The 17639-nt window shown below is 35.9% G+C and overlaps 2 protein-coding genes across 2 annotated transcripts; one reads left to right on the forward strand and one right to left on the reverse strand.

Annotated features, from left to right (window-relative positions):
- Nucleotides 1–9757: 9757 nt before the first annotated feature.
- LOC143633328 (putative magnesium transporter NIPA9) lies at nt 9758–14029 on the forward strand. The gene is made up of 9 exons (XM_077101647.1): nt 9758–9910; nt 10224–10322; nt 10449–10578; nt 10789–10877; nt 11484–11540; nt 11624–11682; nt 11774–11894; nt 12975–13123; nt 13682–14029. The coding sequence occupies exons 1-9, from the start codon at nt 9800–9802 to the stop codon at nt 13866–13868; spliced, it is 1002 nt and encodes a 333-aa protein (XP_076957762.1). The 5' UTR covers nt 9758–9799; the 3' UTR covers nt 13869–14029.
- A 1159-nt stretch (nt 14030–15188) lies between these two features.
- On the reverse strand, nt 15189–15746 carry LOC143633329 (heavy metal-associated isoprenylated plant protein 19-like). Its single transcript, XM_077101648.1, has 3 exons — nt 15711–15746; nt 15547–15628; nt 15189–15472 (listed from the first exon to the last, which is right to left on the reverse strand). The coding sequence occupies exons 1-3, from the start codon at nt 15744–15746 to the stop codon at nt 15189–15191; spliced, it is 402 nt and encodes a 133-aa protein (XP_076957763.1).
- Between the last annotated feature and the right edge of the window lie 1893 nt (nt 15747–17639).

Consider the following 17639-nt stretch of genomic DNA (forward strand, 5'->3'; position numbering starts at 1 on the left):
TCAGGGATTTGCTTTGCCTGCTCCTGAGTCAGCATGTAGGCCCTAGTCCTTGGCCTAGCTCGTCCATCTCCCTTCTTTCCACTTCCTCCAACTTCTCCATCAGTGCATTCCCTCGCCATATGGCTCGTCTTATCACATTTGTAACATGCGGGATTTGCACTGCATTCATGGGCATATTGACCCACCTAATGGCACTTATAACAAGCATTTGATCTGACTCTACACTCTCCACAATGAGCCCTTCCACACTTGTGACAAACATCAGTTCCAGCTCCCCACTTGCACTCGCCAGCGTGCATCTTGCCACAAGTCTTACACGACTTCTTCTCTCACACCCTCTGCTTCTTATCTTTGGGGTTCCACAACTGAGTACCGGGTCGTTAAGTAGGAGAGACACATTTCTTCTCTTTCTTTTCTACTACCACCATTTCATCCACAACCAGATCATCGTAAACCATCTCTGCGAGTTCAAAAGCAGAGTCGAAAGTAGCAGGTTTACTTGTCTTGACCAAGGTGCGGACATTCTATGGTAGTCCTCTTATGTAACATTGGATCCTTTTAGCTTCAGTGTTCACCATGTCAGGCACCAGCCTACACATGCGGTTGAACTCAGTAGTGTACTCGCGGCATGTCATCTTTCCCGCCTTCATATTTAGGAACTTCATCTCAACCCTTTCAACCTCAGCATCAGCACAGAATCGCTTCATCACCAACTCCTTCAGGTAATCCCACCTCATCACCTTAAGCTCTTCTCGTGTCTTCCTCTGCTCAACAGTCTCCCACCAGTATATGGCCTCCTCTCCAAACGACTGAGTGGAATAACCCACTTCTTGGTCGGGACGATATTCGTTAATTCGGATAATCTTCATGATCATGTTACTTTTAACATAAAAATCTTATATTTTGGTTTTAAGAATCATTATGATCATGGATATCCAAGATAAACACTTTGATTTTTCTAAATCTTGGATCAAACGTAGTTATTTTGCAAGAACAAGCATGAATATATATATCTAAATCTTATGATTTGTTGATCATAAAAACTTATAAACTTTCTTTTTATAAGATGATTTATAATAATTTCTTTTATTTATAATATTTTACAATAGATATAACATAATTCATGTTTTTAAATTAATAATTGAGTAAATTAATTATTGTTTATTTTATTTCAACATAAACTAATATTTATAATTTCTTTAAAAGAATTCATGCAAAACATTTAAGTTAATTAATTAGTAAATTAATTAATTATGTTACTTGGAAAAAAACGTTTAATCATAATTGTTATTTAATCTTATATTAATAAGTTCTAATTATATATCTACAAATCATTCTTCAACTAATAAACATCAAATGATTTATATAAACTTTATTCATTTTTTGTTAAACTCATTAAAAATCCTAAGTCCACAGTTGCCTTAAGTTAATGACATGGATATTAAAATAATGCATAATTCTTAAAACTAATATTATTTAACTTTTATAATCCCGATAGTTAGTCTTTAAATTTTATATTTCCTTTTTAATTATAGTTTGTGAGGTTCGATCGTTTCAATTTCCTTAAATGCGCTTTCGGTTATTATTTCAAGTTGACTTCAATCTCAAATGTGAGTTTCTCACACCCCATTTTTACTCTTTTACTACTTTTGAGGGTAGCATATATATCCCATCCAAATTACAATTTCGTTTATTCATTATTTACAAACTACAATTCGCTACATGTAGTTGTTTGTTTACTTGTTACTTGCTCAAAACTACTTGCACCTGGATTACTTCAATATAGCATGATCATACGCCCCCCCCCCCCTTTTGTGCTCAAGACATTTTTTGTTATGAGTGGTAAAGGGCCTCATTATCCGAGTACGTTGGTGCACAATCCCAACTGAAAAGGACCTTACTTGTGCTTATCCGAGTACGTTGGTGCACAATCACAACTGGAGAGGACCTTACTTGCTCATTTACACTTGTAAATGGAATTGTATGGTTTTTATGTACTTCTATCGAAACTTGTGTGAACTCACCAACTATTCATTTAGTTGACTTTATTTTATATATATGCTACAAGCATATCTATTATAAGATAATACGAGAAGAAGACATTAGTACGTAGGATATTCAAACAAATGGACAAGATACTTTAATATGTATCTCTTTGTATTTCTTTTACTTACAAACTTGTGTACTTGTTGTTTAAATCAATTAATGGTAATATTGTCACTTAATAGTGTCACATGTGTTTTGAGCAATCTATACGTCACACTCTGGAGTATTCCACTTTAATGGGGGTGTTACACTTGGCTACCCATAAACAAACTTTGTCTAATACCTTCTTGACTATCCATAAACAAACTTTGTCTAATACTTCCTGGCTACCCACAAACGAACTTTGTTTAGAAGTCTCTAATTGTAGGGGTAGAAACCCATCAAAGTCAGCTCTTAACGTTAATGCCGTAGAATTACTACGTTTAAGGGAGGGCTCATGTGTCTTCTTCTTTTTCACATTGTCCTTTATTTTTAGACGCTCGCGGATGTTTTTTTGAACCTCGAGTACTTGAATATTTTATGAGGCTGGTTTGATAAATGACCAAAAATTTGACAACATACTTCTTTTACCACCGTATGATTGTTTCTCAAACTCTTGTATGAATGCCTCTATAGCACTCGCACAATTAATATCTTTCTCATGTTCAATGTATCGCGGATTAAAATCTAGCTTCTTCTAGAAGATATCAATTGTATCCAATGGAATGGTTTCATATGTAGTCAAATAGTTTGAAATCATACAGGCGCATGGCAATGAACAACTTGTGCGATAATGATATCCGCACCCATACCCATACTCTATGAGTTTTTTTATGCATTCAAGCTCTTTAACTAATAATACTAGGGTTAGTTTTGAGACTTTACCATGTAACTCCTTAAATATTGGGATGTTGTGGTCATTCATCATTTTGTTCTGACTTTCTTCAAATGTTCCTTTTATGGCTTTATGTTGCGACTTCACGATCTGATCGATAACACTGCATGGATTTTTCAAACGTAGACTTGGTAGTAAGCAAGTAATTCTTGAGAAGTGCTTGTGTGCTCTCAACCCTATTGGTTGTACTATTCCCGAAGTGGAGAACTTGATCGGACCATGCAGACACAAACATCTCTTTGTACTTAACAAGCCAATTTGTGTTCACATATTCAAATACTCCTAAATATGTAAAAAACAAATAAACATGAATAAATGCAAAAATATTCCATCTAATACAAATAGCAATATATTTTAGAGAAAGAAACGTTACTTTTATGCTTGCCGGTTAAAACATCACGAAGTCGCTTGTAATTGTACTCGTATGCGGCGGGCGTGGGTGAAAAAACAACTAAGCTCCATAGTTCTTCAAAATATTCCCAATTATTACCCTTAGTGAAACTTTGCTTGTAATGCTTTTTAATGTTTTGGGATATATGCCATCTGCATAGCAACTTCGCCGCATCCGGGAATACAACATTACAAGCATTTACCAACGCAAGATCTCTATCTGTTAATATCACTTGTGGCATCGTACACTCGTGTAACATTTTCTTAAACCTCTTTAACACCCATCTAAAGTTATCTTCTTTCTCCTTTGCAATAAAAGACAACGCAATAGTAATCGTCTTGCCGGTTGAAGTTACGCCAACGATTTGTACAAACGGCAACTTGTATACGTTTGTATTATACGTCGTGTCTATAATCAACACGTGCGGGAAAGAACGATACATAATGTAGGACGTGGGATGCATAAAGAATAAATCCTCGATTGCATTGGTGGATGGATTTTTGCGAAAATCGTGTGTGTAACATTTATCATCCAAATGTCGGAAAAGAACTTCCATGTGACTTTCTCCTTGAAAGATCTCGACACGTACATTACATATTTCGTTATACACAGTTCTTAGCGAGGAGACATTTGGCTCGTCCTTCTCTTGGATATACACTTAAATATTGTGTGGCGCCGATTTATTTTGATATATGTCTCTTAGTGTAATCTTACCTCATAGCATATTGTTGGTGCATTCTGTGACCGTCGCTATGCAATTCTGACCAGCGGATCGCCAACGGCGAAGTTGTAACAACTTCTGCCTTAGGCGAAGTTATCACAACTTCGCCCTAGGCGAAGTTATGAACAACTTCGCCTACTGAAGCCCAAGCCCGTGAAGATTGTCTATATATACATGTGTCGTGTTAGGTTATGTAGAGGGAATCCAGTAATTCAGAGAGTGTGTGTTACAGTTTGAGTGTCAAGAGAGAGCAAGAGAGTGAGAGTCGTGTGAGACGACCCGAGGTAGAGCTCACCTCGGGTCAGTCGTGTTTCTGTTTATATTACGGTATGTAACGTGTTTTATTATTATATGAATCTGCAGATTTGATTATCCATTCTTGTATTTGTTTGTGTATTTGATCGTGTACGTGTTTGTGTTCTTCGTCTATACACCATATACGAGTCTAGGAGGATTCCGCACTCCTAGACCTCGTGCGGATCTCGTATCGATCAGCACCGGGACTAACAAGTGGTATCAGAGCCAATCGGCTCGATTGTGAGGTTCGGGATTTCACGCGGGTGTAGAAAACGTCTCGTTTGACCTATTCGCGGGACGTGTTTTTGTTGGGATTGAGTTTTGCTAGTGCTTGACAGTCATTTCAAGCCTTTGCATTGATCGGGAGCTGCTGGATTGACGAAAACAGATCTGAACAAACTTCCCTGTTCATCGGGCGAAGTTACCGTTCATCGGGCGAAGTTACCATTATTCAGGCGAAGTTAAGGTTTACGCGAAGTTATTCTCAACTTCGCCAGTGGCTTAAGTTCGCCTTCAGCGAAGTTATCCACAACTTCGCTTGAAGCTTAATTTCGCCTATGGCGAAGTTATCCATAACTTCGCCTTGAACACAACTTCAAGATGGAGGAAAGTTCTCCATATGACACCCCAATCTGCGTCAATCACAAGTTGGGCGCTGAATCAGATGGTGACGCAGATGTGGACCCTACTCTGTATCGGGCGATAATAGGTTCATTAATGTATTTAACTGCTTCTAGGCCCGATATAATGTTTTCTGTTTGTCTTTGTGCTCGTTTTCAGGCAAACCCAAAGGAATCTCACATGAAAGGTGTGAAGAGGATTTTGCGGTATCTTAAGGGCAAGCCGAAACTAGGGTTGTGGTACCCAAAGGGAGGAGACGTTGAACTGGTGGCGTATACAGATTCTGATTATGGTGGCTGTAATCAGAGTCGGAAGTCAACAACAGGAGGCTGTCAGTTTCTTGGAGGAAGATAGTTTCCTGGCAGTGCAAGAAACAGACATCAGTTGCAATTTCAACATGCGAAGCTGAATACATGGCAGCATCCAACTGCTGCTCTCAGGTTTTGTGGATTCAGCAACAATTGCGCGACTATGGTCTGAATTTCTTACTTACTCCTATTTTAATTGATAACACTCGCCGCCATCTCAGTAATTAACAATCCCGTGAAGCACAGTAAAACTAAGCATATTGACATTCGTCATCACTTCATACGGATTGTGCTGAGAAGAAACTGATAAAGATCGAAAAAGTTGATACACTTGAAAATTTTGCTGACTTGTTTACAAAAGCGTTTGATAAATCCAGATTTCAAAACCTAATTGAGCTAAACGGGATGATCAATCCCGAGTAACCATGTCTTTGATTTAAAAAAAAAAAAAAAAAAAAAAAAAAAAAAAAAAAAAAACATGGGTCATTTTTGCTTAAAATTAGTCGGTTACCTCAGTTTGATGGACATATCCTAGGATATGTTTTGGTCCTCGTTTCAACGTAGAGAATGAGGATAGCCATTAACTGGAAGACTGAAAGTGACCCGGGGCAGCTATGACGTGTGTTCTTTTCAGTTGCTGAAAATTAGTCGGTCATACTTAGTAAGAAGGACACATACTTGTATGTGGTCGGTCCAGTTGATCCATTGGATCTTCAGGATAGCCGTTTACCTGACGACTTTGACGTGATTGGGGCGATTGAATTTAAAGTTTTTTTGTGGGAAATGAAATTAATTTTCAAGTCTGTTACTTCGTATGAAGTTCTATGCTGTGTTTAACAGAAAATTGATCCAACCTTGGAAAATGATATATATATTGATTGTGTGTGCTTAACTAGTGAAGTTATTAGGCTTAAAAGGCTTTAGAACAGTCATTGTATGTCATGGTAATTTTATGGTGCGTAAAAGTGTATGTGATACTCACTTAAATTTACTCGAATTTACGTGGAAACTCCTTAAGAGTTTTGTATGTCTTCATACATATCTTTTCGAAGGATAGGCAGAAAAGCGACTACCCCAGTCATACACGAGCCTGTGAGTGTTCTGATTCCCGTGAAGAAAGCATTTCAAGATACTGCAGTGATCCAGATTCGGGACTTGCAGTGATTTAGTACTCCGAAGTCGATAAAAATGTTTAATTTAAAAAAAAAAATATATATATATATATATATAAATATATATATATACGTGTATATAAATTTCTCAAGTCTGGAGTTAGAAGAAAACGGGAGGCAGACATAGTGTATCTACAAGATAATCAGACATTATGGGTCGAAGTCAATTCGGGGTGACTTGGGTATAGCCAAATACGCTTTGAGAATAGATAGAAGACATCATTATCTCTGAGATGTTGCCAACTTAAATTTTTGAGCTTAACTGAACCTTAATCAGTATCACAGAAACGATGAAAACCATTTACGTTATTTACATGCTTACAACCTGTGTCTCTATGTCATAATACAGCCAAACACGGATCTAAGTGACAGTCACATCGTTAGTATGATTCCTGTTAGGATCTTTTCTAAAACGTAGTGGTCCCTGACTAGACTGAAATTTGATCCCTTATTTCGTTAAAACTTTTCTAAGTTTTTTTTGTTTTTTTGTAGTTATATTATTGTTGGTTACTAGGTCTTGATCATATTTGTTTAACTCCTTTTGGTAATTGATAAGGTTAAATTCAGGATTATTCAAACTTAAAGGGCTGATTTTGAAAATTACGGGCGAAGTTGTTGAATTCGGCGAAGTTGTCGCTTAAATTTTAGGGTTTAGGCGAAGTTATGGCCAGGCGAAGTTATGGCCAGGCGAAGTTATGAACAGGCGAAGTTATGAACAGGCGAAGTTATGGCCAGGCGAAGTTATGGCCAGGCGAAGTTATGAACAGGCGAAGTTATGGCCAGGCGAAGTTATGGCCAGGCGAAGTTATGGCCAGGCGAAGTTATGAACAGGCGAAGTTATGGCCAGGCGAAGTTATGGCCAGGTGAAGTTAAAAAAAGAAAAATAAAAATAAAAAAAAAAAAAAAAAAAAAAAAAATTAATTATTGTTTGGAGTTTTCGTCTGTATGGCCGGGTGTACACGATTATTGTGAGACCAAAGATGTTGTTCCGTCAACGAGTGATCTTGTTATCTCTTGGTCTTACGTGTGAACAAATACGTGTCAACTCTGGATTTGGAGTTGAGGTTGTGAATGGGATATTGTTTGAAACTGGATATTGACACATATTCGGGTGTTTGTGGGCAATGAAATTGTTGTTGTTCGTGGTTGACCAACCGAAGAAAGTCAAATTGAACTGAAGGTTTTCGTCATTACTGGATTGCGGTCAGAGCATATTATTTATGTTATTTTCAAGGCGTTCGAGAATTGGATCCTGAAACGTGATGCTTATTTATACGAGTGAAGATTCTGGAACAAGTTGGATTTAACCGGGAATTAAAGTGTCTATGTTCTTGATTGTTATCCCTGGTGATTGAAGATGCTTCGGATTAATTAATGGTCATGTGTTAGATTCTGTCAAGGTGGTTTTGTGATGAAATTGATCACCTGATGTTGAGTAGTTGAAGATTAAACCTTATCGTATGCCGACGAGTTGGTGAAGTTGTGGAGGAAGCCCAACTTCATGTGTTGGTGAAGTCAGATGGACTCACGTGATTGGTTGAGATGATCTATTGGCACGAGGATGCATGCATTTCAAAGACCTCAATCGTTATAGTCGGAGAAGCTTACACTGAAGGGGAGATCTGATATGGAAGACGCTGGGTGATTGGTAGATTTGTGAAGCTACAGGACAGATTCAGACACGGCTGGTTGATGAACAAAACAGAAGATCATCAGTTAAGAGGGAGTCTGTTAGTGCATGTTTTGTAACAGATGATCTTTCGTGTTTGTTAGAATTGAGAGCAACGGTCAAAGGGGAGACTGTTGGTGCATTCTGTGACCGTCGCTATGCAATTCTGACCAGCGGATCGCCAACGGCGAAGTTGTAACAACTTCTGCCTTAGGCGAAGTTATCACAACTTCGCCCTAGGCGAAGTTATGAACAACTTCGCCTACTGAAGCCCAAGCCCGTGAAGATTGTCTATATATACATGTGTCGTGTTAGGTTATGTAGAGGGAATCCAGTAATTCAGAGAGTGTGTGTTACAGTTTGAGTGTCAAGAGAGAGCAAGAGAGTGAGAGTCGTGTGAGACGACCCGAGGTAGAGCTCACCTCGGGTCAGTCGTGTTTCTGTTTATGTTACGGTATGTAACGTGTTTTATTATTATATGAATCTGCAGATTTGATTATCCATTCTTGTATTTGTTTGTGTATTTGATCGTGTACGTGTTTGTGTTCTTCGTCTATACACCATATACGAGTCTAGGAGGATTCCGCACTCCTAGACCTCGTGCGGATCTCGTATCGATCAGCACCGGGACTAACACATATGAATGACCCTCCATATGTTAAGCGAGTTCATGGTTGTGGGCATCACGACTCACAAGAAAAATTTTGTTCACCTCCCCGTTGGCGTTTTTCTTTGTACGTTCGGTGACTATGACAACACCATTCTCACGACCGGTTTTTTCAGCCACTTCTTCAATTCATCGAGAGATACGAATATCTAAAAGAAAAATTCTTATGTTAGGAATGGTAGTGTAGATAATATTAAAAAACTAAACGCTTTTAAAAAATTGTAGATTATCAACAAGAAAAGAAAGTATATTTTATAGATACATGGGAAAAGAAAATTATTTTTTTATGATTTTACCTTATCAGTTGAAAAAACGGATATGTTGCTTGAATTTTCACCAACGCCAACTTCAGAATTTTCCTCACCGGTAACTTCACACTTTTCACCATCATTAACCCCACAATTTTCACCACCAGTAACTCCGCAATTTCACCAAAGTTACTTTATGGATAATAATTATCAAAGATCGATGTAAAAATTCCATTCGTATAAACTTATGATACACTGCTACATTAATCTATGTAATAAGAGAACCTAGAAGAAGAGAGAACAAGAATGATAAATATTAACTAACAAGATCACATATACTTATATTATTTTTGTTAGATTCATAAATCCTAATAATACGTGAAGTTAAACAACTTTTGGTAGAATCTTATAAAACATCAAACAAATCTTTCACGTTTTAAGCTTTAATCCTGATATTACATTCAGTCAAATTACTTTCAGCTTAATTTTATCAATCATCATAAAATATTTCATGTTTTAAAGTTAGAGAACTGAAAATCTGTCTATACAGGTCATATAGCATTATTCGACGCGTATAGTCGTTTTCCAGCAGCGATTATGGCAATCTAAATGTTTTCTATACGACCGTATAAATTTTATGGTTTGTCAGATAGCAATACGAGTCATTTAATACCGTATAAACATGTGGAGTGTATGGGGATCACATTACACAATGAAACATATATTTTACACAATGTGACAATTACACTAGTGAACATCTTGGCAATCAAAAAGAGGAGAGAGAGATGTGGGAAGCGATCTTGCTGACGGTGGCAGCGACCGCCGGTAACAACATCGGAAAAGTTCTGCAGAAGAAAGGCACCGTCATTCTTCCTCCACTCTCCATCAAACTCAAGGCAACGAATCAGACCACCATATTATTATTATTCTCTCTCTGTTTATCTATGCATGTTTCGTGATCTGTTGCATATCCACTCTTGTTAACCTAATAATCATAATAATGTTTATTGATGAACTCTTTATCCAATCTAATGCACTGAGTTTAGGTTTTAGGGTTTCGATCCTCAATTATATTATATATGTACACCAATTTCACCTTCATCATGTGAACCTGTTGCAGGATTTATTACTTAATGTTGAATTCGGAACTGTCAGGTCAAATCATTTAGATAAAAAAAAAACAACACCACATTTTGCTCTATTTTGTAGGTGATAAGATCTTATGCTTCTAATAAGCCTTGGCTCATCGGTTTTCTTATGGATATATTTGGGGCATTGCTCATGTTACGAGCATTATCTCTAGCTCCTGTAAGTCTTCTTATTTCTAAACCTTAGGGGTAATAACTTAACTTTTGGGGAAAGTAGTATGGCATTCATTTGAAATATACTAATATGCCAAACAAGTGAATTACATCCAACCTTTTGATGTTCTAGGTCTCTGTGATTCAACCGGTTTCTGGTTGTGGTCTTGCTATCCTATCTGTCTTTTCTCATTTCTACCTGAAGGAAGTCATGAATGTTGTTGATTGGATGGGGATTACCTTCGCTGGTCTTGGCACCATAGGTAATGTGAGTTTCATATTATACAGATAATAAACTAGGTGCCAGAATCTAATCACTTGATTATTTTTGAGATCTTCAAAAACTTTAGTTCAAACATATGCTTTTTCTTCACAATAGTTTAAGAAAGATTCTATTGGCTAAACAAAAATATCTTCTTTTTTTTTTTACATTGAATAAACTAAAATTATTAATATTATTGTTGAATCTGCAGGAGTTGGTGCGGGAGGAGAGGAGCAAACGGCTTCCTCAATCTCTATCTTACACTTACCTTGGTTGGCTTGTGGTGTTGCATTTTTGTTTGTAGGTATCTTATTCTTTGCACCATCTGATTCTTGTTATCATACCATGTTTCTGTTCCTATATTTACTTTACTAACTATTCAGTTTTTTTTTATCTTTTAACTGGATGCCCTTTATATTTTAGTATCTACACTGTTAATGTTTATAGTTATTGTCCTTGTCCAACTTTCACTTCTTCTTTTGTGGATAAATGCTTATGTATATGCATACTACATCCATATGCATGCTGTGTGTTTGTGTATATGTTACTATCTGTTCTTTTGCTAATATTAATTGCTGACTGTTTAAACGAGTTTAGAAATAACCAATAATCCCTTTATACAAAGATTTATTTATATTATTAATCATGTATTAGGTATTGTTTTGTTTATAGTATTCACTATATCACCTTACATGTTTTTTCAACAGATTTTTGTTTTACGATAAGTTATCAATATAGTATGGTTTCGGGGTGAAAAGATATCGTATATATTTTACATTGTATATTCAATCACATGATTCTTATAGAATTTTCATTTTTACAATATGTCATGCAGTCTGGTCCTTCATCTTTGTAAAAAAAAGGTCTCAAGTCACAGTTGTGATATTTAATTTTATACATGTATAGGCACTCTTAAACGGATGGCTTCGTATTTACAGACGTCAACGAAGAGAGCAAGAACTGGTATCCTAAATTTCCAGCACGTGTGATAATTTTATAAAATTATCGTAAATGATATATATTTGTCATTTTGGAAATTTACACAGATGCGATCTGAAGTCGTTGAGGAGATCATATATGGCTTGGAGTCTGGCATTTTGTTTGGGTATTTTACTCTTTCAACTAGTAAAAGTATAATCCAAACCGACCTAATGCCGTGATAATAAGAAATTAAGAATTGTACCTTTGAACTGCAGGATGGCTTCTGTGATTTCAAAAATGGGATTTGTATTCCTGGAGCAGGGTTTCTCTGCATTGCTGGTTCCTGTTTGCATCTCAATCAGCATATGCTGTAGTGCTTCTGGCTTTGTTTACCAGGTCTTTTAAGCACTATTAATCTTCATTTTACCATTTTCAATACTTTTGTAGTAATACATCTAGGGGTGTTCACGGTCCGGTTGGCTGGTTTTGTCAACAAAAGTATTAGTTGAACCACTTAGGAATTATCAAACCGAACCGCCCGGATTGTGTGGTTCAGTTGGCGAGCTAGATTCGTTTGTATTAAAAATGATAAATATATTTATATTTAATTCAATACATACATAATATTAGGGGTGTAAACGAGCCAATCTGAGCCCGAGCTGGCGGCTCGTTTAACTTATGAGAGCTCGTGGCAGGCTCTATTTGAGCTTTAATTTTAGAGCTCGAGCTCTTGTAATTTTTCAAACTTGAGCTCAACTTGTTTATTATTATTTAATTTTCTATTTACAAAGATTTATAATAATTTATATATATATATATATTTACTTATAATTCTAATTTTTGTAACATTAGTATAAATTATTTGGTTAATTTTATCGTAGTTTCAAATATAATATCATTTAAATTTAGTTAATATGTTAGAAATTATAAATTTAATAGGCTCGGTTAGGCTCACGACCTTACTTGAGCTCGATAAGTGAAGCTATCAAACACATTTATTATTAAGTTCAAGCTCATGTTCGTGTTCTGGTCGCTTAAGCTTGGCTTGATTCAAGCTTTTAGTGGGCCGATCTTAAGTAGCTTACAAGCGAGTTGGCTCGGGTTCGTTTATTAAACATTTTTGTTTTAAAGCTCGAGATCGTGTTCGAGTCGCTTAAGCTTGGCCCAATTCTAGCTTTAAGCAGGCCTATCTCGGGTAGCTTACGAGCAGCTAGGCTCGTTTATACTCCCTGATACATATACACAATTGTGCGTTTGAAAAATGAAAAAAAAAGGTTAAAACAACCATTTCCAAGTTCAAAACATAAACTGCCAAAACCGAATTGTATTATTCTGGAACCAGCCGAATTGTTTCTGTTTGGGCGTTTGCAACGGTTATAAACACCTTTAATACATCATGGTGGCTTCCCAATTGCCACTTTTGCTTGATCTGGAACTAATTTCTCATTATTGTTATTTATGCATGTGTATAAGCAGACCCGTGGGTTGAAACACGGGAGGGCAGTTGTAGTGTCCACATGTGGTGCTGTGGCTTCAATTGTGACAGGTGTACTTGCTGGTATGCTTGCACTTGGAGAACGATTGCCCGAAAGTCCAACATCGCGTTTCTGGCTTTTGATTGGATGGTAATATGATTAATATCACATTTTCTTTTAGATATTGTATAATGGAATTGATTTAATAATCATATAATGCGGTAAAAAAAAAAAAAAAAAAAAAAAAAAAAAAAAAAAAAAAAAAATACACGCCCTGCTTGCGGTGCGCACATATAATGTATATATGTGTGAACCCTTGGGTGGGCAAAAGTAAAATTGCACTAATTTTGACGTTATTTTACTAATCACGTGAAAATAACGTTAAAAGTGGCGGAAGGTTAATCAGGCATCATGTGGTGGCGTTGATAGCCGAAAGACAATGGCACATGCACCAATCAGCCGGTGTCCCGATGATTGAGTGTTATGTGTCTTATGTCCAAGGCTTGATTCAAAACTACTATCGAGCCGGGGGTCTCACCGGAAGCAGCCTCTCTATCCCTATGGGATAGAGGTAAGGCTGTCTACATCTTACCCTCCTCAGACCCTACCATAGCATTGCTATTGGTGGGATATACTGAGTACGATGATGATGATGATGATGATAATGCGGTAAAAATATTTAATATTTCTTTTAATATCCAACTGCAGGTTGCTAATAGTTGGTGGAGTGATATTATTAGTAACGTCAACGCGGTTGGTTCGGTTTCTTCCTCGTAAGTGGCGGCCACTAGAGAGGAGGCCAACTAGAGGTCGGGAGGTGAGTTCAAACCCGAGTACTGTTATACAAGCAACAACATTGCATCATTTGGTTGCATCTTCAAAATCAAAAGTTTGATTGAGGTTGTTCATAGATAGAGTCGATACATATTTGAGTTGGATTAGTGGTTTATATACAAAATGTTTACTTAACCCTAATTAGATCTCATCTGTAAGGATGTTTGGTTCTTAGGATGTTTTTTGAGTTTGAAAATGTTAAAAAAAAGATTGGTATTAGAATCTATCTTGCATTTGGTTGGCAGATTTAAATGGACTATTTCATCTAGGGGTGTTTATGGTATAGTTCGGTTGGTCTGACGAAAATTCTGGATTGAACCGTTAGCTATGGTTACTGGAAACGGCAAACCAAACTGTAGCAGGACAGGCAGGGTTTATTAGTTTTGGTGTTTTTTTAATTATTTTTAAAAAATAATTAATAGAGTATTAAAATGATAAAAATGGTTTATGCTTGTATATAAATGTATTCCAAAGTGGGAAAAATATGCATAAATAATAAAGGTCAAGCAACCAGTTTTAAGTTTTAAACCGGACTGAACCATCAAAACTGTCGAACCATGAAAATCGAGTCGTTTGGATCTCAAAGTGGCTTCTTTCGATTTGGATGACCCTTCTAAACATTTTTGATTGCCCTTATTTTTCGATTCAAGTTCAATTCTTTGCCATAATTATGTTTAGTTTGTGAATCTATCAGAGAAATTGAAATCTTAATGCTGGCAAATTTCATTCTTTTGTTACTATAAGCTTCATTAACTCCAGTTTTGTTGGACAACCTAATAATAATAGTAAACTGAGCTATATGAGCTTGACTCGATCTGAAAAGCCTAAACGCAAACCCATCTCCAAGAATCTACAAGCAGGCGATGAATGACTTTCAGTTTTTTAAACTTTAGCTATGTTTCCAATCCATCTTCTGTTAGTTTGTTCTAAAGTAGATTGTTCTGAAAATGGCTGATGACAGTAATAGTCTTTTTTGTGATGTTTGAGAAACAGGCTAGTGGCCTTCTAAATTCGCAATCTGCGACAGAGGGAAGAGTGAGAAATAAGTTGTCCATCTGCTGTTGACGTTGCTATCTCAAATAACGACTTCAAGTAAGACGAGCCTAATTATGTTGAAAACTTCGTGACATAGAAATCGCTATCTTTGATGATTAACCGGGAGTTACATATATGGTCCATTTGTCATCAAACCTCTAACCTTTTGAAAACGAACCATTTTTTATTGTTTTTTCGTATCCTAATTGGACCTCTTGATGCTTTTTATTTTTCAGTTCATTTGTTTAAATCAAAATTTTAAGAATTGCTGCTAATCTGAAATGTATTCACACAAGTTTGAGAGCTAAGAATATAGGACTGGTGTTTCTTTGCAATAAAAAGCAGCCTACATTATTGAACAAGCATTAGGATTCTCGTCGCTAAATATCGTATACAAAGTACTCTCTCGCAAATAGTCATACATCAAAGGATTCGGGGCAGGTTGCAAGAACTCATCCCCAACTTCACCTTCCTCATTTTCTGTGTCATCCGGCATGTCATATTCACACGACAAAAGCATTTCTACTCTCTTTCCTGTCTTCTTCAGTTTTTTCAACACTTTCTCGGGTCTTATGCGGCCCATCACCACAACATGATGTCTTGTCATATCTGTCATAAACTTCTCAACCCCTACACATATTTGATACAATTTCAGTTTCATGATACTGATCATAAGTCGAAGACCTATACAACAACATTGATACCTTTGATTTTTGAAATTGTTTCAGCGACGACCCTTTCACATTCGTGGCAATACAGTGAGATGTTGAATTCAGCTACAACTACCTAACGTTTCGTTATAGAAAAAAGAATCAGTGTAGGATTATTGTAGAGACTAAAATTTAGGTAGTTGCTTGTGGTAGCTTACTTTATCTTGGTTGTTCTTATTCCACTTCCAACACATGGCAATATAGTTCTCATAGCACCTCCATATTGCTTTTTGTTTATTCCTGTGCATAAAGATGTTGATATGATCTATGTTAGTCTAGTCATTCACGAAATGCAGTGTAGCGTGGTCTTGTGTGATCCTGCAGATCCTGGGTTCGAGTCATGTGAGAAGTAAAAGAAATTTGTCTTTAAATAAATAAGAAAAAAAGCTGGCATCCTTGGTCAAAGCTCCATATTTATGTGTGATTTGCGAGTCAACAGATTTTCGAGCCTAAAACATAGTGGATAGATTCACATATTCCATCTCCATTGCCATAGATATATTTTTCAACATGTTTTTAATTTGTTTATTTGCTTGATATAAAAAATCCTTATGTTTTTAATTATTTGTGTATTATAGTTTAACATATATATATATATATATATATATATATATATATATATATATATATAAAATTAATTTAACCATCTACTTATGCATGTGCAAGTTATTTAACATAGGCATGACTTACACATGTGTAGGTTATATAAATAGACAAAATCATTGATATATAACTTTTCAATAATAGAGGAGACGAATAAATATTATATTTCTATAATCTTCTTCTTCTTTTTAATAACACCCCACCCCAAACACCCCCCACAAATATTAGGCTAGACCCACTCGTGTGAATGATAATGATAATCTAAGGAGCCTTAATTTGTTGCAATTTAATTGGTACATAAATTCTAATTGTAGCATGTTTTGTTCGCAAACTTTGTCATAACATGCAACCATTTAGACGGAATCATACACGTACCATTACACTACTCTTTAAAGGTTGCATGTCATCTCTTTAATGGTCGCAAAATCATCAAAATTATGCGGATTAATGTAAAATGTAGGCATCATAATGATATAATGAAGGAACAACAAAAACAAGTTATGACTTACTTGAGTAATCAAATCAAATGTGATGATAAGATTGATGAACCAAAACTTGTATTTCTTTGTTCTTGTTTTTATTGTTACGATGATAAGATGCTTGAATGTAAATATGGAAGTTGAAATGAAGCCAAACGTTGTTGGGTTATTTGTACATTACTATGTTTGGAAATGCAACGTTTGTGGTAGATATTCTCCCTCGTTTATAGAAGAAGACTTGAAAAGAAAACATGAAATAATGGTTGTTATTTACCTCAAGGGTCATCTCTCTGTTATGAAGGAATGGCTAACAATATTACGGAAAAAAATTATGTTTTTCTGAAAGTAAATTGCAGTTTTTGTCCTTGTAGTTTGTTCAAATTTGATATATCAGTCAAAAAGTTTAAAATTTGGTATTCGGAAAATTGCAACGAAAATGAAACTCTAAGGACGGAAATAGAAAATTTTAAACTTGTGGATTGAAATATCAACTTTGAACAAGCCACACTAAAGAAAACGCACTTTACTCGTTTTTCTATTGAAAACTAACATATCTTTCACAGTTTCACTCATGATTGTCTTAAGATCCGTTGCTATTCTTGTGAGGGTCTTGCAACAAACTATTTGCGACTTGCTTATTAATTAACACACGTTGAAAGCAAGAAAAACTAGATACGTTACAATAGTAAACGAGAGAGTGTTTTTATATCATATCAGATTTGTTAAAACATTATAAATTGCCCTTTATGAAAACAAATAACAAACTCCTACTAACAAACAAACAAATAAGCAAACATATGAGACGAAAGCAAAACTTACCACATTCTAGAAGATAAAGAAATTGTTTCCAATAAAATACCTGGTTCAACATACTTTAAATGATCATATAATTAAGATTTTTCACTTCTGTAAATATGAGCACTATCAATTTCCTAAGTATTTTATATTATTCCGTGTACCGTTATTTAATTATAACCACACACCCGTGACCCCCTCTCGTTTACC

The sequence above is a fragment of the Bidens hawaiensis genome, unplaced genomic scaffold (genome assembly GCF_021521415.1).
Source record: "Bidens hawaiensis isolate Kalapana, Puna unplaced genomic scaffold, B.hawaiensis_p1.1 tig00006678_1, whole genome shotgun sequence".
Taxonomy (NCBI): Eukaryota; Viridiplantae; Streptophyta; class Magnoliopsida; order Asterales; family Asteraceae; genus Bidens; species Bidens hawaiensis.

What these genes read in the sequence shown, in the direction of transcription:
- LOC143633329 (XM_077101648.1), bottom strand. Translation starts at nt 15,746, where the DNA reads ATGTGTTGGAAGTGGAATAAGAACAACCAAGATAAA. An exon ending in ATAAGAACAACCAAGATAAA is followed by an intron (nt 15,629 to 15,710) that starts GTAAGCTACCAC and finishes ACGAAACGTTAG; the next exon opens with GTAGTTGTAGCTGAATTCAA. An exon ending in AACAATTTCAAAAATCAAAG is followed by an intron (nt 15,473 to 15,546) that starts GTATCAATGTTG and finishes AAATATGTGTAG; the next exon opens with GGGTTGAGAAGTTTATGACA.
- LOC143633328 (XM_077101647.1), top strand. Translation starts at nt 9,800, where the DNA reads ATGTGGGAAGCGATCTTGCTGACGGTGGCAGCGACCGCCGGTAACAAC. An exon ending in GAGCATTATCTCTAGCTCCT is followed by an intron (nt 10,323 to 10,448) that starts GTAAGTCTTCTT and finishes TTGATGTTCTAG; the next exon opens with GTCTCTGTGATTCAACCGGT. An exon ending in CGCTGGTCTTGGCACCATAG is followed by an intron (nt 10,579 to 10,788) that starts GTAATGTGAGTT and finishes TTGAATCTGCAG; the next exon opens with GAGTTGGTGCGGGAGGAGAG.